Source organism: Molothrus ater, chromosome 1 (assembly GCF_012460135.2).
Source record: "Molothrus ater isolate BHLD 08-10-18 breed brown headed cowbird chromosome 1, BPBGC_Mater_1.1, whole genome shotgun sequence".
In the NCBI taxonomy this organism is placed as follows: Eukaryota; Metazoa; Chordata; class Aves; order Passeriformes; family Icteridae; genus Molothrus; species Molothrus ater.
In genome coordinates this window covers 52,791,569-52,811,313 of record NC_050478.2, presented here as the reverse complement: position 1 = coordinate 52,811,313, position 19,745 = coordinate 52,791,569, and the positions used below count along the sequence as shown (strand labels likewise).

Below are 19,745 nucleotides of genomic sequence, written 5' to 3'. Positions count from 1 at the left end.
TGTAATCATCCTTGCTTTGGCCTTTTACATTCTTAGGTACTCTCTCATTAATGACAAACAATGAAGTTCCTAAAATTACACAGTGTGTCTGAGGGCAGATATTTTAGTTTTTGAAGAGGGAAGGAAAGAACGATTTAGACCTGGGGAGTACTTCAGAGCTGAAGGTGATAAAGTGCTGAGTGAAGGAATGAAGCACCTCCTGCTGCTTCCCTTCTAGGAAGAGGGCTGAATCCCTTCTAGGATTCATGCTGTGATAGGGCATGAATCTGATTGTGGGTAAGCACAAGATAAATTACCAGGGATAGTTTAGACTATATGACACAGCTTTCTAGTATGTTTTAGTTCAGAAGTTGCAAAAATATTTGCTTTAATGTTCCTTTACAAAACAGATTCTTTCTACCCTTTTTCCCTGCATCTGCTGGTTTGATTTGTTATTGCCAATTTTGTACACATTGATGAAAATCTCATTGGGTACACTAGAGGCCTGTTAATCAATTTAAAAAGAGAACATTGTGTGTTCTCATATCCATTTTTTTGTGTGTGTTTGACTGTTATTTAGTGAAAGCACTATTTATACTTGGCACAATCTTAATTTAAAAAAAACATACATTTTTCAGTCAGAAAAAAAAAGGAACAGGAATGTGTGCCAGGGTGAATCCAGCATCCAGCTAGTCCAACAACCAAGACCATGGAAGCTATAAGAATTCTGCAGTGCATGGGCATGAAATCCTCTAGGTCAAATTTGTTATGTCTACAGTACTGCCTGATGGAGCATAAAGAGGAAATGCCAAGGGTTTGGTGTTCTGTGTTCCATTTTCTTTCCAGGACTGCTTATCCATGTCATGACTTGCCCTAATGTTTGCACTAGCTGTCCTGGACCCACATAGAGAGGCAGATGTTGGGAAAGCTTGTGTCCCTCTTGTAAGTGGGAGGCTTGATGACTGCAAGTCATTCCAGCAGGAAAATAATTTTGAGCTTGTCAGTTGTAAGTTTTCTGTCCCCTCATGTTCCCTTTATTTAGGCCTTGCAAGTAAAAAAACTAGCTTGCTTTCTTCAGTTTTTGCATTTACCTTTGCTCAGTTTTATTGTCTTCCCCCATGTTCCAGGATTAGCAAAGATGGAGATAAGAAGCTGTTGATCTCTCCCATCTCTGTATCAGTTAGCACTGCTTACAGCTTTACCATGTTTCCTTTTACTGAAGTTCTTCTAAGGCACTTAGATGTATGTGCATCAGGTGACACATAATTCTGATCTGCATCTTCTCTTGGACAATTTTACAAAATTAAATTCCTGTTGAAGGCATAAGCTGACATTTTCAGAATCTCTTATAATCTCTGCTACTCATGAGTTTTGTGTGTTTATATAGAAATATGGGAAAAAGAAATGTTGAGTGTGGATAACAACCTCATGGTTTTGTGTAGAATTACAACTGGGCTATAGAATCGTAGAGTAGAATGATAGGATTGTTTAGGTTGGAAAAGACCTTCAAGATTGACTCCAACCTCTGACTGATCACCTTGTCAACTAGACTGTAGCACTAAGTACCAAGTACACTTCTTTCTTGAACATCTTCAGGGATGGTGACTCCATCCCTGACCTGGGCAGCCCATTCCAATGCTTGACAACCCACTCCTTGAAGAAATTCTTCCTCATGTCCAACCTGAATGTCCCCTGCTGCATCTTGAGGCCATGCCCCACTTGCCACCACCTCCCTGCAGGTAGTTGTAGAGAGCAATGAGGCCGCCACTGAACCTCCTTTTCTCCAGGCTAAACAACCCCAGCTCCCTCAGCTACTCCTAGAGTATTTACCCTCCAGACCATTCACCAGCTTTGTTGCCTTTGTCTGGATTCACTCCAGCACATCAGTATCTTCAAGTGAGGGAACCAGAACTGAACACAGGGCTTGAGATTCAGCCTCACCAGAGCCCAATAGAGAGGGAAATTCACAGCCCTGGTCCTGGTGGCCACACTATTTTTGATACAGGCCAGGATGCCATTGGCCTGCTTGGTTACCTAGGCACCCCCTAGATTATGTTCAGCTGCTGTCAGCCAGCACCCCCAGGTCCTTTGCTGCCAGGCAGGTTTGCAGCCACTCTTCCCCCAGCCTGCAGCACTGCCTGGGGTTGTTGTGAGCCAAGTGTAACACCTGTCACTTGGCTATGTTGAACCTCTTAGAATTGGCCTCAGCCCATCAATCCAGCCTGTCCATATCCCTCTGCAGAGCCTTCCTACCCTCTAGCAGATCAACACTCCTGCCTAACTTAATGTCATTAGAAACTGGGGGGGCCCTCAATCCCCTTGTCCAGATCATCAATGAATATATTAAACAGAGCATGCCCCAATAACCCCACTAGTGACCAGGCAGTAATTGGATGTGGCTCCATTCACCACAACTCTCTAGGCTAAGACATCCAACCAGTTTTTAACCCAGCATAGAGTGCACCTGTCCAAGCCATAGGCCACCAGCTTCTCCAGGAGAATGCTGTGGGAGACAGTATCAAAGGCTTTACTTCTCCCTCCTGCAGTAGAAGACCTTTGAAGCAGGATTGGTGTTAATTGGCTAAGAAATTTGAATCAGCTGGCATGAGATGTACCAATTGCTGTATCTACTGGCCTCCATGACCCAGTGTCTGGTTTAAATCCAGCTGGAAATGAAGCACCATGCAGTCACTCACTTAACCTACCCCCTCTCCCCACCCACCCCCATGGAATGGGAAGGAGAATCAAAGGTAAACTTGTACTTTGAGATAGGAAAAGTTTAATAATTGATAATAAATTAAACCACAGTAATAATGTTAAATGATGATAATAATTAGAGTAAAAAAAAAATAGGAAAAACAGATGATGCACAATACAACACCTCTTGCTGACTGATGCCAGCCCCCTTTTCCCAAACCCAGATCGACTCTCCTACTAGGTAACTCCCCCCAGTTTATATTCTGGGCATGGTAATCTCCATGGTAATCTCTTGGAATGTTCAATGGTAATCTCTTGGAATATCCCTTTGGACAGTTCAGGTCACCTGTCCCAGATGTGCTCCCTCCCAGTTTCTTTTGTTAAGCTCCTCACTAGAAAAGCATGAGAAAAGGAAAAAACAGTCTTTGACCTGGGATAAAAACAGCAAAAGCCAAAACATTGGTGTGTTATTCATACCATTCTCATTCCAAATCCAAAACACAGCACCTCTAACAGCTACTGAGAAGTTAACTCTACCCTAGCTGAATCCAGGACACCCAGGAAGTTATTTCCAGTCATGTTTCTGGGAGGACATTGTGCTTTCATCAAGACAAGAAGCCCATGTTCTGGTTATCATTAAAATCATGCTGGCACTTTTTCAAGACTGTCTGATTTATTGTATGAATTCTAATTGTTCAGATTCTAATTTCTTAATAATGGCCCATCTTTAGTACCTGTGATTTCAAGTTAATTTTGCCTTTTTTAAATTGTCTTTGTCTTGTTCAGCTTTGTTATTGTAATGGTTTTTACAAAACCACCACAGTTATATAGCACTGCTGTTGGTCATCTTTATATTTCACCTCAGATGTGGGTGGCAATGTTTTACTTCTTGGGTATGTGCTAAGAATTAATGTTTTCCAAAATGGTTACAAATTCTCAAATGAAAGTTATTGTCATAGACTTTAATCTGCTCTTAATTCCTATTAACTGATGAGACAAAGCAGAAGACTTAATAGTAAGTATTAGCTATGCTGAAAAGCACAGTGGTCAGGTGTCACAGACATGTTTTATGAAAAATCCTTTCCTTAGGATTTTTTTCTTCTGAGAAGCTGAGAGGCCTCAGGAACAAAATGTAAACAATGGTTATCTGCTGCTGTGGAATGCAGCAGGTGGATCCATGATTGGTCTCATGTGGTTGTTTCTAATTAATGGCCAGTCAAAGTTCAGCTGTCCAGACTGTCTCCGTCAGTCACAGGATTTTGTTATCATTCCATTCTTCTTCTTGCTTGCTAGCCTTCTGATGAAATCCTTTCTTCTACTCTTTTAGTATAGTTTTAATATAATATATATCATAAAATAGTAAATCAAGCCTTCTGAAACATGGAGTCAGATCCTCATCTCTTCCCTCTTCCTGAGACCCCTGTGAACACCACCACAGTCAAGTTTCTGACTGACATGTCCATTCAGGGAAATTGGCATACTAAGGCGGGCTGATTAGTTTAGAACAAAGAAGAAATTACTCGTGTTGAAGAAGGAATGCAAATATTAGCTGAGAGACAGCTGTTTGTGTGGATAAGCCTTCTTAAGATGTTGAATAAATTTTAAAATATGTACAGGAAAAAAACATTAACTCACTGCTTATCTGAAGTGGGGAATAAAATCCCAAATGGCTCTTTAAGAGCTTGCAATGAATGAGGCAAAATAAGTAGATGGAGCTGGGACAGTGAAGAAACTTGTTTTGTAAAATTCTTATGGTAATTTTTGTAACAATAGAAAAATAGGACATCAGGAAAACATGGTAAATACAGCAGAATTACTGTATCCTGTAATTGTAATTATGGTTTTATTTTTTGAAATATCTGTGAGGTTTGTAAAACAATGTTAGGATGTCAGGGGCTCATCTTATTTCTTGGAGATGGTCTTTTGTTTAACAGTATTTACTACTGTGTCTCAAATACACTGCCAAGTGAAAAGGGAAGATGAAAGCTAATCTGCAGGGAGAGATGATTACAAAGGTGTGGCTATGTGCTTTAAATCTATTGGTGTAGATTACAGTAACCTGAAAGCCAGATCCACTGAGCAGAGATCTTTCTGCCTATTCAGTTGGTCCTTCTCTCAAAGCCTGGGTGAGCTACTGCACAAATACAGGCTGGATGCAAGTTATTTACATTGTGTTTCTTTGTATGGCTATTTAAAATTACTTACTGCTGTAAGGCATGTCACTGTGGACAAGCTGCTTTGGAGTCTAATGCAAAGCTGAGTTAAATTTGTTTTGGTGGTTGTTTTGGTTGTGCTTTTTTGTTTGTTTTCTTTTCGTTCAGAAAAGAGCATGGGTTTCTGACTGAGGTCTGATGCAGTGACCAAACTGCCTGTGCTCTGTGTTGCTGTCAGAGCTGTAGCCTGCAGGTTTTCAGATGGGAGGGAAATGCTTAGGACACACAAATGAGAAATAAGCTGAACATGTAAGTGGTGAATTTGCTGTGCCAAAGCAGAGCACAATTTTACAAATCTTTGATACATACATAGATACTGTTAAATGCTTGGGTAGGTGTACAGATAATAAAGTCTCTGAACCACCCACAAATGTAACACAGATTTTAGTGGAATCACATATTCCTAAGCTAAAGGATGTCATATTTCCTGTGGGCAGCTGGAAAGCTAGCACAGTTGGAAGGAAAGCTGGGAGATAGGTACAAGACCTCTTCTTGTGTCCACACATCTGTATCACAAGTATCTGGATACAAGCCATGAACTTACGCCAAGATGGGCAGTTGTGTGCCCAGTCTCTCACTCAGCAATTTTCAACAAATTTCAGCAGCTCTCATGTACCAACATGCCTGTTTTAAAGTACTGTGTAGATTTCTTTACATCAGAGCAGCAGCCAGACAAACAGCCAGACATGAAGAGGGAAAGAGGGAGGTCACAGAATTTGTTAAAGCCACATCTGTAGCCTGCACTGAACCTGTGTGTAGCTCTGCAGTGGAGTTTCATATCTTCTACAGCTGATAGATGCCAGCAATTTAGTCCTGATTGGATTTTCAGTAACCAAGGACTTTCCAGCAGCCAGAGTAATACAGAAAAATAATTTCATTTTCTTGAAATATCATTCTTTTGTTTTCTTTGCTTTCCTTTGTCCTGGAAAGAACAGGGGCAGGGAGAAAGATCTGGGGAGAGAAGAGATTATTGTCATTTTGCCATGCATAATCCTTTATAAAAATAGCCAGTACTTAAGATCTCTTCTGAAATAACTCATACCCTCAGATAACCTAAAATCAGCAGACATGACTGAGGAAATGACAATGAGGTGAAATTGCAGGCATTTATAACAGGTGGATTTGTAGGTCATTTTGAATGTTTGTGGATAACCTGCAATAACTTGCAGGTTGTTTCAGTAGAAATACCCAAAGTAGGTGATAGAGAGGAGCAAGTGGTGACTGAAAGCCAGAAGGTTTTTCAGCATCCCAAGAAACACCCATGCCTGCAGGTATCTGCCCTATGCGTTTAGTGTGCATGGATGTCCATGTGCACATGCATGCAAGTCCTGTTATGATCATGCTATCTTTTCTTTTATCTGTTGTTGAGTATACCTTGCATCGCCTGTACTTAACTTCACACAAAACCTAGGTGATCCAAAAATACATTTATAATGTTGCATTGGGAAAAAGTTATGATGGGAGACAGCTAAAAAAAGAAGCATTAAAATGTATATATCAAGAGGCAGACTTTGTGCTTCACAATTACCTTTTAGGTTTGCATTTCAAGATAACCGTGTTCCCTTAACATAGTTTTGTTGATAGAATAAAGTTAAATAATATTGCACACTTTTTAAAATAATTTTTTCCTATAACTATTACTCGGATCTCGTTTGTTCTCAAGCTTTCTTACAAGTGGAGAAATTGGTGTAGGTCAGTATGTTTTATATCAGCAGATTTGCATAAGAATATTTCTTTAATAGAATTGTGAACCCTTTGTTAATTTTTAATCCTTGAATCTCTTGAGAAACATTTTCCTTTTCCATTAAATATCTGGCTCTTTTTTCCCTGGCTAGCTGAGGTCTGAGGCAAGTTTGTTTCCATCTGTACTGAAAACACGCAGCACCTCCCCACTCAATATGTCCCCTTTAAAAGGAGGCTTAAATTCTTACATCTATGAAGTCTGATGGAAAGCAACTAAATTGTTCTTACACACGTCCCTTTTTAACTCATCAAGTCTGATTTTTATTTACACTGGGCAGCTTTTGCCCTTACACCTCACCTGTGTGGTAGGACTTGGTGGTGAACCTAAGTATAAAGCATATTAATTAAATGACATGTTGATACTCTTAGCAAAGGACAACCAGCACCTCTCATAATACCTAACTAACTCTGTGTAATTGTTAAACTTCAGTTCACGAAATGCATAATGGACCATATCTCAAATACCAACACATTTGTGACTTTTTTTCTGGCAGACTACAACTCTGGACTGTGATTCCAGAGGTGAGATGTTTGAGGGCAGCCTAGAGCTGTTATTGTACATCTGAGTCAGTTACATGTGAATTTTTAAAATGTAATACCAGAAAAGTCTGCAAGTGCCACTGTTGTCAGGGAACCCTGGTTTTTAAAGCAGCCTGTTTATTTCTCTTATTTTTCTGTAAAGGTTCTCATTTACCTCTGTCATAGGCAAGTTTGAAAGCTGCTGCTGTCAAGTTTGAGTTCTAAAAAAGCTGTAGTGATCACTGTTGGAGTATTGGTATTTTTCTGGTGTTTGGCTTGGGTGTTTTGAGATGTATCTGAAAGGGAGGAAGGGAATCTTTTTAGGATGTAAGGATCTGGAATTTTAGAAATTAATTTCTTGCTTTCCTGATTGCATCCTCCACTGCTTTTTCACTTTGTTTTCCACTTTTGTTCTATAGACCCTTGCCTTTTTTCCTCTTTTCTGGTTCCAGTTTTTCCATTTCTAGTAAATTTCTTTCACCTTTATTTTGGCTTCTTCCTTTCAACGTTTTGAAGAGCTTCTGGATTAGGAGAGGTCTAGACTGCCTGAAAAGCAAGCTGAGTGCTGACCACAACCAGCCTTTAGGACCTTTGCTGCCTCTCAGACAGGCAGCTGATAGCTGTGTGAGCCTCACAGTGGCGTGGTCAGAGCTGGCAGGAGCACCCAGGCATGTCAGACATCTCCTCCCTGCTGTGGAGGTGACCTGTGGCCATGTCAGGCTTGGCCTGCAGGTCTTCTGTAGTTAATGATTTCCCTGAAATGACAGCGCTCCTGCATTTAGTTGACACCACTTTCCCGTCCTACTGTATTTTAGTGACTTTATGTTCAGAAGACTTGCGTCCAGTATGCACCAAGACAAATCCTTCACACGGCTTTTGGTGGTGACCAAATTGCTGTAATGAATTCATCTCTTACTGGAGGTCAGATTTTGTAAAAGCTGCTTCTCCCCAGAAGTCCTTCCTACACCGCAGGTTTGCTTAGTGCGTTGCCACACTCATTTTCAGAATGAGTCTGGCCTCTGTTTTCTTCATTCTTCAGATTGGACTTTACATACAAGGAGTGGCAGAGATAGAGCTGGATTTATTTATTCAGTCCAATGGGAATTCTTATGTGGAATGTTACTGATTCCTTTAACTACCTAATAGGATATTGTAGGGAAGGAGGCAGACTCTAGTCACAACACATGTTGAAATGATAGCAGGTGGTGGACACAAGCTGCAGCAAGAGAGATTCTGATTAGGCTTCAGGAATAACTTTAGTGTCAAGAGAGTAGTCAAAGATTAGAACGGGTTGCTCAGAGAGCTTGTGGGATCTCCATCCTCGGAGATACTCAAAGCTGAACTGGACAGGGCCCAGAGTAGGGGCTGCTCTAAGTTGGACCTGTTTCGACTGAAGAGTCAGGTGACTTCAGGAGATCTCATCCAACATTGTTTATTGTATGGCAGTTTGATTACAATCAGTATTCCCACAAGCCCACTTCACTGGAAAAGGCTGTTGACTTTTTAAAGCCGGCTGTTCTGGAAAGCAGAAACCTAAGAAAAACTAAACATCAAGTGCTGTAGACAGCAGAAGCCAGTTGGAAAACAAAAGCTATTTTAAAATAGAAAAGATTAAAATAAAACAACCACAAAATCAGACAAATAGCAAAACAAGCAAACAAACAAAAAATAAAATCCATGGGTTTGCTAAGGTGAGATAAGCAGTTTCTGCTGTGTCTAATGGATCTGCTAAAAGGAGAAACACTGAGTGTGAATGAGGCTGCATTAACTGACTGTAGATACTGTAAAAGCAGATTTTTTTTTTCTTCTCAGCTTTATTCTTTCTGTGGCATCCTGACTTGAAAAATGCTCTGTGTAGTGAAATGTTTTATTAGGAATTCAGCAAGATCGAGGGACATCTGAAGTAGCACAGATATTTCTCTACTTTTAAATTCAGACTATAAATCTACAGTTGCCTCATTTCTGCCCGAAGTGGGACCCAAGGTTGAAAGTAAAGTGTCTGTAACTCACTTCTGGAAATAATGGTATTCATAGTTGAACTGGTATTTGAGGCATTCATTTAGAAGAATGGGCATTGTTCGCTGCCTAGCTGCTTCTTTTATGGTGCAAAGGGTCATTGACTCGATTCCCTTGACCAGAGCTTTGTCAGCATGACTAATGCTCTGAGCCCTTCTTTAAACACGGCTTAGCTGAAAGATACATTCTCTCCCTCACTCTCCCTCGAGTGTCAGCATTACTCATCTGTGCACTCGTCCCACCCAAACCATGTAGTGAAGGCAGCTGCTGATAGTTTCCTGCCTTTCATAGACATCATGGATGTGTCAGTGTTTCCACTATATGTGTCCTATGTTTTGCTGACTCTGGTCATTTCATAGGCAGAGAGAAAAGGTGCAATTTTTTAATTCTCCGTACGAAGTGTTTTCATGAAAAGTTTGATTTTGAAGTCTGTGGGGCAAATTTTATGCAAAATTACATGATCCAGTCAGTGTCCAATAGGCCTCTTCATCTGTCAATGGCAAACTTCCCGTTATTTCAGTGGCTTGCAGGATATTGCTTAGGTGTTCCAGGGAGGATAATATTTACGAGCAGTTCTTGCTGTCAGAGTACTTAAGCACGTTAATAGTCTATGTATGCACCTGTCAGATTTACAGGGCCAATACTGGTCTGTATTAGGCAGTTGCCTGATGTAAATCTGATCATAACAACAGATTTTCTTAGAGATTTTTTTCTGGATGGTGGTAACACTGGGAAACACAAAGCTGTTTAGCAACCACAAGGAGCCATCTTCCCTGCTAACTAAACTGCAGTTTGTTTTGAACATTGGGTCTGTAAAATACTGTCATGGTTTGGACCACTTTAATCTTGCTGAGAGACTTCTTAAGGCTCAGGGGGTCATTGCCACCAAATAACCTGCAGTCTTAGAGCCAACGTGGGGGCAGTTGGTGGGATATGCTGCAGAAAACAATCCTCCCCAAAGTTTGATAGGTATAAGTGAAATATCTGCTGCTTAGATGTAGTCCAGCCCTCAACCCAGAAACAGGAACCCAAAGCCTACCACATGCATGTGTGATTGTCTTTCAGCATCTGAAAATCTAAGACTATTTAAATGAAGTTTCAAAGAGTGAAGGAAGATCAGAATCTCTAATCAAAGTCTTTCCTCTGCTGCCAAAGAATAATTGAAGTTTATTAGGCAGGGCTGTTGAAACAATTAAAAAGCTGCATTTATTAAATTTTTGGAAGAAAAAGATACTGGACTCTGTGGGAGGTACTGATTTCTTGCCTCAGTCCTTGATTTTGTTTTAGTTGGAAGTGTTTGCTCCCAGCATCCTTATTTGAGATTCTGGTTATACTGAAAGAGCATTCTAGGCACATAGGATTGTTAGGGAATATGAAATAGCTTCATGCCAACATGGAAACCTCCATATACTTGGCATGTATTCTCACTGGATGTCCTCTTGTCGTAAGCGTGTTGATAGTTGCCTTCTAGAGGATGCCACTAAGGCACCTCACTAAGCAGCAAGGGCTTTTTCAGTATTTTAGTTTGGCTGCCACAGTTTGTAATCTAGTATCTTGTGAAAAAATTCATAACGTTTTGCATGGGGGAGAAAAATTTTTATTCACTCACTTGCTACCTATTTAAAGGGTTTCTAGGACAAGAGTTTTTGGAATGAAAAACTTCTGTGTCCTGGGAATAAATAAAGTAATCAATAAATACTGCTAGAGGATGGGACAAAAGACGTGTTCTGCAGAGAGAGGGTAATTGTCATATGCCCACAAAAACCAGATTCTCTACTGAATTAGGGAATGGCATTGAGAAGGTGGTGCTAGAAATAGATTAGAAACTGTTGTAAAACAGTTGATAATTGTTAAGCATGTACTGTTAGTTTGGTTGTTATATTGTAAAAAGGGTTAAAAGGATAGGTGTAAGAAATAAGGTACTCAACGTACCATAATACACCTAAGTGCGCCACCCCCCATGCAAAACAAGCCAGCCTGGGCAGAACTGTAATGGGCCAATCAAGTGCCTTGAACCTTCATGCAAATGAAGGATCCAAAAAGAAACCAATCCAAAGAGACAAAAAACAGGATAAAAGGGTCGCATCTGACCCACTGAATGTGTGCTGCTCCACCTGGAACATCGGGGACATCGCTGCTGAAGAAGACCCAGCGCTGGCACTGCAGGATCCTCGACGGGAATGCTCATGCTCAGCCCGCAGGCCCCCATGCTTTAGGCCTTTCTATTATAATAAATGCTGAAATCACTTTAGTACCAGGAGCTTGCTCTCATTTTTAACAGTGGTCTATTACAAAGCTAGAATGCTGCTGACCATGGTACATGGGGAAGCCTCTGTGTATGTGTGTGGTCACAGTCCTTCAGGGATGGGAGCCGGCAGCAGAGTGCCCAGCAGGAGTGAGCCTGCTGCTGGAGAAGCTGGCAGCTGTTTGGAAGCACCTGATAGAAAAATACCACTGTGCCAGCACAATGGCTTAACAAGCTAACAGGATAAGTGGAATATATTGCATTCAAGAGCTGGATAATTCTGTTAGCAGAGTGGGGGTTGCAGCTGAAGCACTGCCACTAATTAGGAATAGATTTTCCAAGTGGTGCCTGGGATTATAGACAGACATAATTCTGTCAGTGGCAGTCAGGGAGCTCAGATCTGTATTTGTTCCTTTCAGAATTCGCCCCTTGCGTCCCAGAGCACTTCTGCACTGAAGAAGCCAAGTGATGGTGTGAAAGGAGGCACTTAGTCTGTGTTTGCTTAGTGAATTTTTTTACAAAACAGTTCATTTTTAAATCAGCACCTGGGAGGAAACAGGAATATTCACTGATTTGCAGATCTACTGAGGAATTCCCTCTCTAAAGAAGATGGTAGAATATGAAGTATGAACTCAGGATGATGTCTGATTTTCTCATACTGTGATAAGATGCTTCACTGCTGAGCTGTAGAAAATGTAAGCCTTTTTCCACTTGTTTTGAAGAGTTGGCCAAATGTTAAGCATTAAGTTCAGTCAAGAGTGCAACAGTAAAAGCCGACAGAAATAGGTTAGGGGAGAAAAATTTTTGAGGACTGTTCTGGATTCCTGTGCCATGTACACTCTGTTCTTTTAGAACAATAGCTCCAAGCTGGTTTGAACTGAAATCTCCAAGGCTGTTAACCTTACTTATTTTGCTTTAAATCTGCTGGCAAGTTCAGTGGTCTTGAAAAGCAGAGAACAGAGAACTGGAGCTTGAAGTAAGCATAGTGCAGGCAGTGACTGGACAGCCTGTCTTTTGCACTGCAATACCACATCTTTAGCTCTGACACATCTAGCAATCCCTTTTCTGTTTGCTGATGCACAATTTGGGACTAAGTTGAGTCTATTTTTCACTTTTGATTTGAACCAAGCACAGGTTATAACCTTCCCTTTTCTTAGTGCTCTAATCTACTGCTTTTCATCCTCAGAGCCAGTGTGTACAAACAGAAAGTACTTTGCTGCTTTACATTTGTGGTTTCCAGCCTTCTTTCATTGTAGACTTGATTATAGGTCTGGATAGTACTGCTTGGAAGTGTGAGCTTTTCTGAATACTTTGATATGTCCTTAGATCTACTTTTTAAAAGAAAAGCTCTTGTGGATACATAGTATTACCCCAGCTAGAGCCTTGCCAGTTTACAGTACCTGACTGTTTAATCTGTGTTAGATATTACTGTAGTTACAATCTGGGCTATCATTGTAAAATATTCTAGGTTTTAATTAGCATCTTGTAAAATGGGAACTTGATTATATGGAGCATTAGGTCATGTCCACGATGTTCACCATGATATAAAGTCAATGAAGGCAAACAGGTAGTGCAGCACTGATTTTAATATCTCTCTTTAAAATCTCTTGATTTCTTCGGTTTAAATGAAAGAAATACTGACCTGTGGGAGGTAATTTATATCAGTTAAATGCCACCATTCTTTTGCAGCAGCAGCCACTGATACAGAAGTGCTTTGGTTGTCAGTGAACAGTGAGATTAATTAATCTAGGTGTTTCTTCTACTTTTGGGAAAAGAAAATTCACTTAGCTTTGTTGAATCTCTTCAGGCAAGCGCAGTGGCCAAAAATATCCTCTTCCTTCTGATGGAAGACAGAAATCCTTTTCCTTCTGGGGAGGAGGAGTGCTACAGAGCACTAAGACATAAGAGTGTTTTCCTGTACTATTGTGGGAAAAGGAGTAAGTCCTTGTATTTGTCAGCTGTGCATGTCTAGCTGTGGTAGATGCACATAATACAATCATATTTATCCTGTTTTGTATCAGCAGGACTTAAGGAACAGTTAAGGTTTGCTGCTCAATAGACAAACATGCTAAAAGGAATTTAATGCTGCAGAGGAGGTTTTACCAGCATGCTGCACTATAACTGGTCACGGTGGTGTCCAAAAGCAGGTTTTCTAGTACAGCACCAGGTAAACACAGTTACAACAATTAGTTTCTTCCAGACCTGTATTCACACTGTACCTGTGTCAAAAAGTATTTGTATTTGCCTCATCATAACCTAGAGCAGCGGGGAGGCTGAATAGGGGCACCTTAGGGGTGCCCTGTAAGCCACTTTATTTTCACGAGCAAGAGTATTGTCCTTGTTATTCTTCCACATATTTAGGTAGACTAGTGAAGGGAAAGGTATTTTAGGAGATATTTTTTATTACTTGTGAGAGTCTCCGTTTCTGGCTTTTTGCTTAGACAAATTTTTAGTGATGCGCTTGGAATTTTGCTTCAGCAAGAACTGATGGACTCTAATACTTTGGGCTTTCTCAAGATGATTACTTTTTTCATAATACATGCCATGGCTAAAGAGAAAAGGAGTCTCAAGGGCACCCTTTGCTAGTGTGAAACCTGCTTACTTTCTCATTCAGGGTCACATAACTTCCTTCTAGCATTTGCAGGAACTACTCACAAGGAAAAGTGATTCTAGGACAAGACTATTATTTTTAGCTTTCAGTCTTCTCCTTTGGTCTTGTTTTTTCTCTGTACTGAGAAAATGAAAAGCACTACCTGAGCTGGACTGTTTCCTGAGGTGAGCAAGTCCCAACAGGCTTCAGTCTGGCCTCAAGTACCTTCCCATGTTTCACAGCTGGCCATCACAGGTGCTGGTAGTCATCTTTCACTTTGCTTCAGAGGCTGAGAAACTCTCAGACCAGAAGATTTTACAGTGTGTGTTTACTGGAGAATATTTTAAAGGAAGTACTGATGCTTCTCTTAGTGTTTGAATGTATGTGCTGACATCAGTGGCAATGATGCTGACTCCAGCTACATTCAAAGAAATCAAAAGGAGGTTTGAACCCAGTTCAGGAAGCCTTTGGTTTTTGGAGAGAAAGTCAGCTAGGCTTGAAGTTGCAGCTCATGTCCCATTTCATGTCTAGATATAGCAGAAGTGTATAGTAAAAGCATATTTATTCTGGTTTTTATCAGCAGGACCTGTAAAATAATGAGGCTGGGTTGTGAAATGTGCAGAAATGGCATTATAAAATAAAAATATCAAGCTAATTCAGACTGAGCTCTCACTTCAAGGGCATAACAAAGCCCACAAGTTATTGAGGGAAAATGACATTTGTTCCCTTTCATGTGAAGGACTTCAAGCCCATAGGATGTCAAGTGATGAGATGAATGTTGTCTCTCTGTCAGCTAACTGTGTTTTAAGTGGCAGTTGAGAAGATAGAGGGGTTTTTACCTCCTGATGACTAAACTCAAGGTTTACTTACAGTGATAAAACTCCCAATGTAGTTATATTGCAGCCACTAAAATCAGTCTGGATTTCCTTCATGATAAATAGCAAGCAGGAACAGTATGCACATCCCTATCTCAGGCCTAAAGATACTATGAAACCCATTTGATATGGCTGCTGATGAGCTCTGGTGACCACTCACCCTCTTTGGCCCTGCTCTGCATCAAGTGGAGCTTTGTTCTCATTGTTGGGGACAGTCTGATACTGCATTGGAAAACGGTGAATCCAAACTGCAGCAAATAGCTCTTCTTATTTTAAGAAAATCAGACTTAATGTTGGGAGATTTGTCTCCCTTACTTCCTTGCTGTTCCTTCTGACTTCTTGAAATGCCAATATTGAAGTATAATGACTTTCTTAGCCTTCCTATTACCCTTCCTATTCTTTGAATGAGGATGTTTGCCTGCTCCTGAGCCTGCTCTGGCATGTGCCCTGGCATGCCTAAGGACCCTATCATGGGTGAGAAGGTGCTATGTCTGTGTGAGGAGAGTGCAGACCAGTGCCTTCAGACCACTGGAGGATGAGGAGCACAGGTTTGTGATGACAGCTACACAGGAGGCTCAGGTGTATGAAGTCTTTAATGCTGCATCACAGGCCTCAAACCAAAGGACAAAAGCTTCTCTCCTTCAGCCTTTCTGCCCTGCATTCCCTTTCTCATCCACCTGGCCAGGAGGAAAATTGGAAAAGCTTCCAGCAGGTGTTTCATTTTGCTAAGCTTAATTGCTAGGCATTCTAAAAACGCCTGGCATGCTGATGTAGTGCTGCATCTTAGAGAGTTTTGCAGGGGTCAGCTACTGAGGATGGAACTCGTTTGCACAGCAGGGCTGGCTTTTAGTACCCTGATTGTATGGCTGAATGGTGAGCACTTGACAGGACACTGTGGGGTGCACCTGCTTCACAGAACAGAATGACCCTTCAGGAGCAAATTATTTTGTTGTTGTTTCACTTATGGGACTGGATGTGTAATTACTCCCCTTGTATAAATGGCAAGCTTTGCTGAGGATGCTTTGCTTTTTATCAGGATTTGTGACAACAGTCTATTATGACTGTCTCAATATAGTTTCACTAATGTAGATTTGGCTCCTGATGGGCCATTTAATAGCAAATATTTTAAAGTTTTGAACTGGTTTGCAGGATCCCATCAGATTCACCCCAGTTTGTTCAAAGTGTAGTCTGCTGAACTATTCATACTGGCATGATGAATGACATACATGGCAGGTCTAAAAAAAACCCCAGAAAAATGTTAAAGGACTAGAAAAAAGCACCTTTTGCAAACATGCACATATCTAGGTTGGTTGGCTCTGTTGCTATCCTGGACAAAATCATGAAAAGACCATAAAAGTAAGCATTAAAGCATAATGTGTAATTATTATCAGGCAGTGACACAGTATGAAAAATACATGTTGACAAGGGAATGTTTTTGTTTCTTGATGGGGCCACAACTTAGGCTGGTAAAGGTTGTTGAGTTCTTGTCATAAAATTACCATAGTCACATACATTCTGATTTAAATGTGTGTCTGTCCAGAAACCACTGGTGGCTTCAATAAACATGTTGTAACCGACTTTGCTGAGAAGGCCAATAGTGCAATTGCAACTAATTAGCTGTGATCCAATAGGGATGTTTCTATTGGAATTCATTCACAGTCCTGCCCTGCTCAGTACCCTTTATCCCGTTTAGACAATCTGGAAGAAACAAAATCTTATGACTAAAAGTCAGGTCCAGCAGAACCCATTATTTTATAAGGATGTCTAAATTCATCCATATATTTTTGATCTAGATCTCATCCATGTGAGGTTGTTTAATCCCTGCTATCTGGGCTAAGTACTCACTTGCCCAGGTTTTGCACTATCTGGGGGCAGAGAGCAGCTTGTCTTCTAAGTTAAGCTTGACTACACAATATTTAATATACCGAGCAATGAGTCACAGCTGAGTGGGACTTCAGTTGCTGTTTCCCATCAGAAATTGGAACTTCACTGCATAAATGCTGTTTTTCTTTTTTGGCTGAAAGCTGAGTGGCAAGAATGACATGGAGCTGCTGCTTCCCGGGGGCAGAGCAGCACTTGGTTTGACTCCAAAGTCGATGGGAAGCAGTACTCATAGCACCCCCTTCCTGCTGAGCTCGGAGTCTGACACCCGATGGCATCTCCTCTGCCCTGCTCAGGGGCTTCACACAGAAATTGCTGCTGGTGGGCTTCTCCCATGGGTGTTCTTGCTTCCCAGCTCTGATCAAAGCCAGAAGGCAGCTTGGGGCCTAATTTGCACAACAGCAGCTGACCAATAAACTTGCCAAACCAAAGACTGATAATAAAAACTGAACTGTGGAGTACCAAGTGTGATCTATGGATTTTTAGGGTTTTTTTTCCAGTTCACCCTCAATGCATATTGTTAGCGTAATTGACAATAGTTTTTTTTGTGCAGGGTGCTAATAATCTCTCAGAAGTCTTTCTCAATGGTATGCAATAAACCTTCTGGAGCAAGATTTTCCACATAAGTAATAAGGTATTACAAAGATGGAAGTTGTTTCAAGAGGTGCTAGCCACATCCCCCTCTTATGTGATACTTTTATCTCCTGACTAATAAGTTGTTCCTTTTTGGGTGAAGAACTGCTATATTCAAATTACAGTAGTATTTTTGCATCATTATGGTTTTTTAAGGGAAAGCTTCCAGGCAGGGATGACTTAGGCCATGAATGGTTAAATTATTACCTAGATAAAAACATGGTTTTGATCTCTAGTCATATAATTGATTCTTAGTTGTAAAACTAAGTATGAATCTGTAAAAAAGACAGTTACTAAGCAATTCTCTGTTCAATAGTTATTGGAGAATACTCTTTCTCATAATTCTTTATCTCCCAGCAGATTTTTAAAAGCATCACCAATGAAGACTCAGTCCAGGGACAAGGAAGTCGGAGACTGATAAGTTTTTCACTGTCAGGTAAGTCACTGCTGATAAGTAAGTTTTAAGCCCAAAGAGTTTGAGACTGAAGTTACTAGAACCTTTTATGTACACAAGTGTGTATGTATATGTATGTATATATTTATGCATGGATTCTTTGTAATAGAAGTAATGCTGACACAAAGAATAAAAATCTATGATTATTGCCACACTCTTTTCCTTCAATGAGAGTTACGTGCTTGTTCTTGTAAGTACTTGTTCAAGTAGAGTTCTGGGGCCATATTAGGTTTTTCTGTTTACAATTAAATATGTAGGTCACAGAAAGCAAGATCAAAGGCGTGTGCTTTATTTACAGAGCAAAATGGATTTGTGGTAGTACGCTGTTCCTTGGAAAGCACGTTCCACGGTCATGGTCTGGACCTGAGGCAGATCCATGTGCTGTGGTGCAGAAGATTCTCTGTATTGCTCAAAAGCGACTCTCAGACTTCTTGAGCCAGAAGACTGCTCTCATTTATCTGCATTTCATGAGGAATGCTTAGCCTCATTACTTGGCATATCACTACAGGTTTTAAAGGCTTAATATGTTTCCATGTAACAGCTATGAGCCATTTGATCTAGCTTTAGTAAGAACAACATGTAAATCACGTCTGTAGACAGAAACCAATTTTTCAAAAGAGAGTGGTTATGAACATGACTCTTATTTTGGAGTCTTATGCTTGCTAGTTGGTTTCCATATTTTTTAGCTCCTGGAAGACCAAGATAAAGATACCTGACTTGACTTGGAAATTCTTTGAGCAGGTAGTACAAAGGTTTACCCTAGTTCAAAAGTTTTACAGGTGTAGGCCTTTAAGTGTGAAGTCCTACTCTTGGACAAGCATCTCATTATATGATTGGTTTTGGCCATATGATTTATTTCAAGCTACCCTCTATTAAGGATGCATGTCAGCGCTTTTCCAACTTAGGCAGCCAGTGTGGTTCTTGAGAGGTTGTGTATGATACATAGCAGATCAGACTGACATGGGACAGGGCTTTTTTAACACATGACTTACATTTGCCAGGTTGCATGCTGGACATCCACCCATCAGCTGATAAAACCACAGGGTTTCTTTATCAACAGAAATAAAGAAGCATTAATATTTTTAATGTCCATAAATAATCTTAAACAGAAAATGTGGCCCAGAACTAGTTACAGTTTTTCATTCTATCAGAATCTTTGGCCTAGTAAACCAAGAGGTGTCAATAGTAATTTGTAGTTTCAAGAGTAGTAAAATGTGGGGTCAATGGGCCCTTTTATGAACTGGAGTATCTAATTTACACTTTGACTGAAAGTATATAAAGACCATACCTCATAATGCATTTGGGATATCTAATTCATGTGATTCATAAGCAATTAATCTGCATATATATAGCATCCATGTTAACAACATCATCATAGCCAGCTATATGAAAAGCTTTGATAAAATAATTTGGCAATTATTTTATCAAAAATCTAAGTTATCAAAATAGTTCCATTTCAGTCTTTCTGAAGTTAACAGATTAACACATCACAAGGATTTATTTATTACCTTTTTAGTCAATACCACAGCAACAAAATGTTGTCTGTCTCAAAGCAAAATTATTGCTATTCCTATATCTATTATGCTAGCTAATAAAATGCAGATGAAGGCAGACCTCCTAGAGGCATCTGAAGGAATTGGGATTCCTTTCCATTTGCACCCCTATCTCAGCAGTAACACCTCTACTGTCACGAGTCCTTTTTGCTCATACAGGGTTTTCCTTTTCAATATCTGTATTTTGGTATACTGTCATCTTCAGTTATTAGTTAATACAGTCATTACTTAAAAGTTAGGTTTCCAAATTATGGTTGATTTAGTTGCAGTTAAAAAAAGTGGCTGGAGTGTCATTAATGTGACTGGAGCCCATTGCACCAACGCAGAGGAATCATGCCCTAAGCAGT

General features: G+C 40.4%; 1 protein-coding gene across 8 annotated transcripts in view; it reads left to right on the top strand.

Moving 5' to 3' along the window:
- HECW1 (HECT, C2 and WW domain containing E3 ubiquitin protein ligase 1) overlaps positions 1-19,745 on the top strand; it is a 251,754-nt gene that overhangs the window by 138,717 nt on the left and 93,292 nt on the right. For 6 of the 8 annotated variants that reach the window (XM_036406661.2, XM_036406655.2, XM_036406658.2 and 3 more), the window contains one exon: positions 17,749-17,827. In XM_036406661.2, coding sequence (XP_036262554.1) covers positions 17,749-17,827 — 79 coding nt within the window. The remainder of the gene's footprint in view (positions 1-17,748; positions 17,828-19,745) is intronic. The other 2 variants (XM_036406662.2, XM_036406656.2) reach the window with 1 other exon arrangement.